The 9,682-nt window shown below is 37.3% G+C and overlaps 2 protein-coding genes across 3 annotated transcripts; both read left to right on the top strand.

Moving 5' to 3' along the window:
* Positions 1-454: 454 nt before the first annotated feature.
* On the top strand, positions 455-2,604 carry LOC107717163 (gap junction Cx32.2 protein-like). Its single transcript, XM_016523832.1, has 3 exons — positions 455-674; positions 1,083-1,142; positions 1,544-2,604. Exon 3 carries the CDS (start codon positions 1,566-1,568, stop codon positions 2,400-2,402), a length of 837 nt encoding a protein of 278 aa, XP_016379318.1. The 5' UTR covers positions 455-674; positions 1,083-1,142; positions 1,544-1,565; the 3' UTR covers positions 2,403-2,604.
* A 711-nt stretch (positions 2,605-3,315) lies between these two features.
* On the top strand, positions 3,316-8,218 carry LOC107716890 (gap junction alpha-1 protein-like). 2 transcript variants are annotated; one of them, XM_016523509.1, is made up of 2 exons: positions 3,316-3,452; positions 5,306-8,218. In XM_016523509.1, exon 2 carries the CDS (start codon positions 5,318-5,320, stop codon positions 6,458-6,460), a length of 1,143 nt encoding a protein of 380 aa, XP_016378995.1. In that variant the 5' UTR covers positions 3,316-3,452; positions 5,306-5,317; the 3' UTR covers positions 6,461-8,218. The 2 variants fall into 2 exon arrangements, with proteins under 2 accessions (XP_016378995.1, XP_016378985.1); XM_016523499.1 differs by having other exon boundaries at positions 5,302-8,218.
* The last annotated feature ends 1,464 nt before the right edge of the window (positions 8,219-9,682 follow it).

Raw genomic sequence — 9,682 nt, 5'->3', positions numbered from 1 at the left:
AATTTACACAAAAAGTGTGAAAATATTGATTATTTGTATTAATTTAGCAGAAAATGTTATTCTTTTTTCGGGACAGCCACTCTGAAAAAAAAAACAAAAAAACAAATCAGTGGTTAAATGTCTTCTCAAGGCCACAGCAGTGATTGTTGTTGCTCATGGGGCTCAAACCCAGCAACCTTACCAGCCCTGACCTTTAGCCACTACACCACACCACCATCACATATAGACAGACTTCCACCTAGCGACAGAAACAAAGCTGATGATTTAGCTGAATTTCACCAATGTGTGAAAGTGTGCTGCAACTTAACTCATGACGTGACTAATTGCCAGTGGTTCTAACAAGAACGAAAACAGAGAAGTGAAAAATTCTTGTTTAAACTGGTTTATTTCATCATACAGATGGGTGGAGCGTTCAGTGTCCCTTCAGATATAGGTAAATCACATTTCACAGAGAGAAGATGACTGATCGAAACAGTCAAGTCTTGTCTGAGGGTCTGTGACCTCATTGAAACCGACAGATATTTCCCATTTTAATGAACCATTTTCTCAGGAAGCTGAAGAAGGAAATATGTTTATTTAAATACATGCTTATGAATAATTTTAAAATAATATTTAGGATCTTTAGTAGTAGTTGTAGCTTTACGGGAAATTACCATCCGGATCCATTTGTTCAGGTAAGAATCATTTGGAATTTGTTGGAGTATGATTTTTTTTTTTTACTGCAGTCCCAGACTTATCTTTATAAAATCTTACTGAAAACATTGTAGAAACATCACTCAAAAGTAACTTTTCTTCAACAGATTATTGAGTTATTTAATAAATAACTTTGTTTTCTCATTTATTTAAATATTTAAATATATTTGAAATATATTTTACAGATAAAACAATTTTAATATCTTAAATAGAATGAGTTTAGTTTTTTTTTAATCTTATCTTTATTAAATCTTACAGAAAACGTTTTAGAAACATCATTAAAAGTAACGTTGCTTCAAAGGTTTCAGGTTTTCTCAATAAACCAAAACACCACACAACCTGTCTTCGATTTTGTTCTAAACCGTGATTATGATTTTATATTTTTATAGGGTGGCAACAAATACTCCAAGCTTACAAGGCACGTCATTTTTTCTCCATAATATTATTTGGTGAGTATGAAAGTTGTATAACGGATAAGATATTGAGCAAGTTCTTTAAGATTTTTGGGAAGTGAAAACAACAGCAAAATGGTCAGCGGGCAGTAGTCTATGAAAATCTCAATCTAATCGCTGCAACTGTTATTGTCATTTTGATCAGGTCTGTATTGTTCTTTCATGCTGTAACGCTCATGGTGGCCTTAAGGTGACAATTTCCATATTCCTTTGTCTTTTTGATCATAACAAGAACCTGGTTTGCTTATAACATGGCTTAAAAAAAATAAAAATAAAAAGTTGGGAAAAAAGGCCAACGTGAATTCACTCGATTGACCCCCAAATTGTTTAGATCACCATGGTTTCTTATTGAAACTAATTGTGGATAATTCAGTGTAAATCTCCTGTTTATCCTCCAGAGAAAGCCCTGAGCAACCAATCATGGGAGATTGGGGATTCCTCTCAGCTTTACTGGACAAAGTACAGTCCCACTCCACCGTCATCGGCAAGATATGGATGAGCGTCCTCTTCATCTTCAGGATCCTGGTGTTGGGAGCAGCGGCGGAGAATGTGTGGGGTGACGAGCGATCCAACTTAGTATGCAACACCAACACGCCTGGTTGCGAGAACGTGTGCTATGACTGGAAGTTCCCCATCTCGCATATTCGCTTCTGGGTCATGCAGATCATCTTTGTTTCCACTCCAACTTTGGTGTATCTGGGCCACGTGGTGCACGTCATCCACCAAGAGAACAAACTGAGAGAGGAGCAGAAAAGAAACCCGATGTCAAAGTCACCAAAATATACAAACGAAAAAGGGAAGGTTGAAATCAAAGGAAGCATGCTGGGTAGCTACTTGACCCAGCTGTTTATTAAAATTATTTTAGAGGTGGCTTTCATCGTTGGACAGTATTATCTGTTTGGATTTATCATGGAGCGTAAGTTCCACTGTAAGCAGCTGCCTTGTACGGTAGAGACAGAGTGTTTCGTGTCTAGACCCACAGAGAAAACGGTCTTCATTATCTTCATGTTGGTGGTGGCATGTGTGTCTCTGGCCTTAAATGTTCTAGAAATATTCTATTTGCTTTGTAGGAGGATAAGTGGGAGAAATAAGAAATATAGGAATGCAATGTATACTGGCGATTCCCATTATCCTTCACCTTTTTCAGTACCACTTGATCCTGCTAATGGAATGAGTCACAATGAGTTAAACATGGCCTTTCAGAACAGATGGGGTCAGCGCAAAGGCAGCCTTGAAGGAGCCAAACCTGAGCCATAAGGCAATAAGTCATCGTGGTAAGATGATAGATGCACATACCTAATATAATCAACTTAATTCAAAAACTACAATTTAATCAACATAACAAAGCCTCAGGAAAAAAAAAAAAAAAAGAAATGTTGATTGTAACTTTTGCTAACTAAACACTAGATGGCGCTGTAATCTTCTTGAGTTGCACTCACTAACCCTTATCTTGTCACTACAACAAGGCCAGTGATTTTTTTTGTCTCATGTACTGTAGTTTTTATATCCTTTTAAAATATTATTTTCACAAAGCATGCAGCACGAAATATGTGTAACCAACTTCTTTCTTTTTGTGCAATAAGAATAAACAGTGAGATAAGTATGAAGATGGCTGTGTATCAGTTTTTTTTTATAAAGAAGGGACACCAGGGACAAAGCTATTAAATTATTATATATATATATAAAAAAAATGTAAATACACACACGCACATGATTTTATAATATTTAGCACATATAAAATAACTTTTAATATTTACTAAAAATATATAGGCCTAGAAAGAAAACGGCAGTAAAAAAAAAAAAAAAAAAGTATGATTTTATATTCACATTATTTACCTCAAGAAAACAAACGTTCCCTTTTAGGGTCTATTCTTTTCAAATAATCATAAAAACTTCCTGACAGCCAGATTACATATGTAGAATCAACACGTCAGAAATGCCATTATATTATAATATATATTATTATATGCATTTTATATTATATTATGATTGTCAAAAGTTTCAACAATTTCATAAAGTTTTCGAGAGAAACATTTGTTCGTCTGAGTTGAAGAAGCTCACCAAGTGAAAAACTGCATGAGGTGGACCTAAAAAAACCTCTTTCTTGTGACGCAGCCAGTCACGTGACTTTGCCAAACTTTGTGCGTCTGCTTTCCACTTTCTTCCCTCTGAGTCTCTTATAAACAGGGAAAGTTTGACAAGTGTGCCTCAGTTTCTCCATAGTCGCTTACTTGGATTTGGTGACTGATCTTCAGAGGTGACGGAGTAAGTCCCTACAGGGCTCTCCTTCTCTTTACTTCTCTCCAGGTAAGTTTTTTACAGAAAGTCTTACAACTTTGTAATACTTTTTATTTATTTATTTTTTTCATAGCGGCACTAATATTCAGAACTGAGCAACACAGTGGAAAGTTACATTTAAAGAATTTTTAAGTTTTAAATGTCTCTTGTCATATTCAATTTGAACTTGAGCAACATTTGAGTGAGCTTTGAAGTTAATGAAATTATCGGAATCTTTATGATATGATTCATATAATATATTAGTAATATGGTTCAATAGGCTATATCATATTTTCGCTCAGCATTTTATTCACGTCTGCTGTGCAGGACACGTTAGGTGGGGAAAAAAAAGGTAATTTAATAGGCATTTCAGTAATTAAAACAAAAATGAAATAACAGAAACTTTGTGTCTGGAAAAAAGTTTTGAAGAAAAACGTAAACAGGAATCAAAAACATGAATTTAATTGTAACACAATTTTATTTATAGAATAAGATGAAAAACAACTTTGGGTCTTTTCTTCCTTTGTTTTTACAACTATAATACGACTTTCTGGTGAAAACCGATCTTTTTCGACTGCGTCGTGAATAGCGCGTGTAGGGGGCGCTGTTCAGTCCCTCAATACAATGGTAAGCGGCTTGACTGTTACAGGACTTGATCCTGTAATTCCCACAATTCCCAGACATTCCTACATTATTTTGTGCAATCAGTGTAATTCGATTTTTATATGTTTAAATAAATGTAACAGTTATTAGCTATTTAGCTACCTAAAATTCAGTAGAATGTGACACTGAGCTATTAGACACAAATCAAATTTCTGCCCATTTGTTGTCTAAACAATAAAAATACTTTAAAAAAAATATATAATGTTTTAGTAAAAAAAATTGTTTGCCCACGTGATGTCTTTAATGGACTTTTAACAGTGTCATAATATACATTCCATATACCCCATTTAAACTTTTTATTAGTGCCACGAGATCCACAAATTGTCCCGGATATTGAAGGGATGCTCTTCTTCATGCCTGCACCACATGAATCAGGCAGTTCTTTAGAACTTCTTAAACTGTTCCTTATGTTATTTGATTTTCCATGCAATGCAGAGGATTTAATTAAAGACTTGCTGCCCAATTATATTCAGATTTCAAGTGAATGTTATTGTTCATTATTTAAACATCTCTGATGTGACTGGAGGGACCGGCGTCTTGCTAATTAAACAAGGATCTTTAAATTCTCCAGTCAAGCAATGTCCTAGCTGCTTAGTCACGTTTTCTTCAGAGATGTTTAAATCAGCAGATAATGACTCACTTTCTGTCAAAGTAGCATTTGCTTGAGAAATTTTATTTCACAAAGCAAAAGACAGCAAGTCCTGGCAGCTATCTTTACAACCCTAAACCAAACCCCTACGTGTGTGAGCCACATGTTTGTTATCTGAGCTATCCGAGATCAGGTGTAGTTTATATTATGATAATCTTGAGGTCACTTTTCATGATTATTTTCATAATAACATCCTCAGCAGGTGCTGAAACTAACACTTTCATCATGTGCTTTATGTACAGAAAAATACATTACATGTGGCCACTTAAGCCACACTTCAAAATGTATGAATTGCTTAGCATTACATAACTTTATATATATACACACATATATATGAAGTATATATATATATATATATATATATATATATATATGACATCCACTAAAAGTGATGGACTGTTTGGTTAAAAATAATAGAAAAAAAATCAAATTGAAGTATTATCCGTTCAGACATATCACTTTGATATTTTGCATCTAATGCAATGACATTCAGACATATTCAAGTGTCACTGAAGTGTCCAAAAGTGTCTAAATACATTTAATTACATCTCAGCTTTCTATTTTCAGCTAGAACTCCCTCAAGATGGGTGACTGGAGTGCGTTGGGAAGACTTCTTGACAAGGTGCAGGCCTACTCCACGGCCGGAGGGAAGATCTGGCTCTCCGTGCTCTTCATCTTCCGGATCCTAGTTCTGGGAACAGCAGTGGAGTCGGCCTGGGGTGACGAGCAGTCAGCTTTCAAGTGCAATACTCAGCAGCCCGGTTGTGAGAATGTCTGCTATGACAAATCGTTCCCCATCTCGCACGTGCGCTTGTGGGTGCTTCAGATCATCTTCGTGTCCACGCCTACGCTCCTGTACCTGGCGCACGTTTTCTACCTGATGCGCAAGGAGGGGAAGCTCAACCGCAAGGAGGAGGAGCTTAAGGCCGTGCAAAACGACGGTGGTGACGTCGAGCTCCATCTCAAGAAGATCGAGCACAAGAAGTTCAAGCACGGCCTGGAGGAGCACGGCAAGGTGAAGATGAAGGGTGCCCTGCTGCGCACCTACATCGTCAGCATCCTTTTCAAGTCCTTCTTTGAGGTGGGCTTCCTGTTGCTCCAGTGGTTCATCTACGGCTTCAGCCTGTCCACTGTGTACACATGCGAGCGATTGCCTTGCCCTCATCGGGTGGACTGCTTCCTCTCCCGCCCTACGGAGAAGACCATCTTTATTATCTTCATGCTGGTGGTTTCGCTTGTCTCACTTATGCTCAACATCATCGAGCTCTTCTACGTGCTCTTCAAACAGATCAAGGACCGTGTGAAAGGCCGCCAAAACCAGTTCCCCACCGGCACCTTGAGCCCCACGCCAAAGGAACTGTCCACAACCAAATACGCCTACTACAACGGTTGCTCCTCGCCGACCGCGCCGCTCTCGCCAATGTCGCCTCCGGGCTACAAACTAGCCACCGGCGAACGGACCAACTCTTGTCGCAATTACAACAAGCAAGCCAACGAGCAGAACTGGGCCAACTACAGCACAGAACAGAACCGTTTGGGCCAGAATGGCAGCACCATCTCCAATTCGCATGCTCAGGCCTTCGACTACCCTGACAACACGCACGAGCACAAGAAACTGACACCGGGCCACGAGCTACAGCCATTGGCGTTGATAGACGCTCGGCCGTGCAGCCGTGCCAGCAGCCGAATGAGCAGTCGAGCAAGGCCTGATGACCTGGACGTCTAGCTGTGCGACTTGGTGCCACGTCACGACACTAGAGGACTGACACGGGCAATGAGACGCGTTCATTTCCTGTAATGAGGGGGCGGGGCTTCATCCGCGCAAGTTCCTCACACTAGACTCTAGTCGATACAGAGACATAAAATTACTCACAATGCTGGAGGTACTATTCATTAATAATGATGTTGAAACTAGCAGAGCTAACATGCCCTAACAACCGAACAGCCAGGGGGACTCGAAAGGGGCACAAGTGGGGCCAAACCTGGCGCGTCTCTCAATTCTGCCCACCAGAATATGCCTTGGTTATGTGATTGATTTTGTTGTGCTTGTTAGTATTGGGTTTATCAAAATGCCACACAACGATTCCATTTTTACAAGTTGCACTCCTACAGTAGATGTAGATTTGTGTTTTAAACCCCCCCTACAGTCAATCCTGGTTATTACGTCACGTGTTCACGTGACCTCACATCCACATTGTCCAACAGGGTGTTCGCAGTCATGAATTAATATTTATTTATTCGTAACGATTAACAGGATATCCACCACTAGATGAAGATTGACTACTACTCAAGGTCATGTCTACATAATTAATACCATCCAAGTGCATATTTATTGACAATAATCAAAATTTCAGCAATACATTCATCAGCAAATAGTTTTTTTTTTTTTATTAATCACAGTGGACTGTCATTTTCCTGATAAACTTTGAATTTATGTGGTGTCGGTTTTTGTTATTTGATGATATTTGTTGATTTTTTTGGGTCGTGGTATGAAACAGAAATGTCTATGTGTGGACTGAGCTGCTGTACCAACTGTTACACGGCTTGATTTTCTTTTCTGCATTTTGATTTTTGCTGAAATTATCCTTAATGGTGTGGGAGAGAAAGGCTTATTTTTGTTCTCATTTTTAAATGTCATTCTTTTTCTTTTTGAAGGGCAGATGGAATTAATTAGTTTTGAATTAGAATAAGTAGAATTAATGTCTTACCTTTGGAGTGAATGACCTTTTTAACTCAATGTAATCATTGCTGCTTGAGAGATAGAGTCTTAGTACTGTAAATCAATCTAACTATGTCACAAATGTGAGTTTTTTTTTTAGAAGACTGCTTTTTAGAGCTGGACTAATATTTAGTCAGTTATATTAAGATATATATGCCAGCGTAGCTCCACAACTACCAACACTAGTAGATTAAATTTCATTATGGACATTCTTTGTTTTGATTTTTCAAATTGTGTATCATAGTATATTGGTACTCATTTACAGAGACTCATGGATTTTTCAGCTACAATGGTGTTTGCACTGAGATTTTGGCTAGAGTGTTATTTGATGCAAAAATGACAAAAAGTTCTCTGTTATGCACGTAACTAATTTATTTTACAACAAACTACAAGGTGCAAAATCACTATACTTTAACAGTGCTCTCCTTGGGTTTGGGACGTTGAGTGGCTAAGGCAAGATTTTGCATCTGGTAAATAGCACAAATTGGGTTTTAAATCAGAACAACACTGATGTAATGTCATTCCATGGGAATCCGCTGTCGTATGGTGCGCATGACAGTGGAAAAAACGAGCAATCAAACAAAAACGGACATTAATCAAATCTGTGAAACAGCAATTTAACCAATAAATATTTTTCTTTGTCATTTTGTATTTGTGTCTCAGTCAAACTCTTTTATTCGACCACACTAATGCTCAAACTGTGTTTCCAATATACACTTACTCATTTCAGTATTTTTGTTTACACCCAACGAGAGGCTTACAATCTAAATTTAAAAAGAAAGAAAAAAAAAAGACAAAATGCACTGCAATTTGTCTGGTGCCAGTATCTAAAGGAGTCTGGTGCAGGCTTTTTAACCAAGAGAATTAGCCTAACACAAACTACTGTGTTTAAACAGCCAATAGAAACAAACGCAGTGTAACGGCCAAGATCTGTCTACGCCAAGACCGACTTGCAAACCAAATGACTGATAAGTTTTTACATGTATGTTTTAAAATGCCCCAGAAACTTTCAAAATTTCTGTGCCTTTTCTGTTATCCAAGTTTCCTATTTAACCTTTCCACAAAGCTAAATAAAACCATATGCCTGGGCCGAGTCTGTGGACCACATGTGGCTAGAGCAGAAGAACGTAAAAAAAGCAGGAGACTTTGATCTAGTGCTAATTAATGCAGATCTTTTTAAACCAGATTTATCACACAATGCTATTGCATATACCAGAGGCCGAACTGATAAATTCTGCAGTTATTCATCAGGACAAGATAAAAGAAAGGAATCCGCTGGTGCAAAAAAAAAAAAAAAAGTTATTGAAGCCCAGTGTCTTATACAGTATACACATGCATTACCATTAAAAAAAATGAAAAACACAGTTAAAACGGCAATATTGTGAAATATTATTACGCTTTAAAATAACAGTTTTCTATTTTAATACGTTTTAAAATGTAATTTATTCATGTGATGGTAAAGATAAATTTTCAGCATCATTACTCCAGACTTCAGTCTCACTTTTTATATTTCCCTGTGTTTCTGTTCTACCTGCCTTGCATAGTTTTCCTGTGTGACTTTATTAGTTCATTGGGTTCCACCTGTGTTTATTAATTATCTCGTTTGTCTCAAGTTCCTTTAAGCCCCGTGTTCTCCCTATAGTTCCTTTGTCCTGTATTAGTTTGAGCTTAGATGTTTGTGGTTATCCTTTCTCTTGGTTATTCTCCTGAGTTTAAGTTGGAATAAAGACTTTCTATTGGATTACTCCTGCGTCGTGCGCTTCTCTACAGCCACAAACCGTTACATCAGTGTCACATGATCCTACAGAAATCATTCTAATATGCCGATTTGGTGCTCAAGAAAAATCTCTTACTATTATCAATGTTGAAAACAGTTGTGCTGCTTAATATTTTTGTGGAGACCAAGACTATTTCTTTATTGAAAATGTCTTTGTTGAATAGAAAGTTCAAAAGAACAGCATTTATTTGAAATAGAAATCATGTAACATTATAAATGCCTTTACTGTCACTTTTGATCTATTTAATACACCCTTGCTGAATAAAAGTATTAATTTCTTTAGAAAAAAAAAATCAGTTTTTGAACGGTATAAATATATATACATATATTTTCTCCATTTAAATCATTTATGCTGTCACCATTAGCACCACAAAACATTTCAGCAATAAAACAGAATGGACATCAGAGAAAGCACTGAAGGGATGGGTAAACATGTCTGAGGTACAGTTTTT

This window comes from Sinocyclocheilus rhinocerous, unplaced genomic scaffold, assembly GCF_001515625.1.
Source record: "Sinocyclocheilus rhinocerous isolate Xijiao unplaced genomic scaffold, SAMN03320098_v1.1 scaffold1874, whole genome shotgun sequence".
Classification (NCBI taxonomy): domain Eukaryota; kingdom Metazoa; phylum Chordata; class Actinopteri; order Cypriniformes; family Cyprinidae; genus Sinocyclocheilus; species Sinocyclocheilus rhinocerous.
Note: the sequence above shows the minus strand (reverse complement) of the source record. Positions and strands in the feature narration are given on the sequence as shown.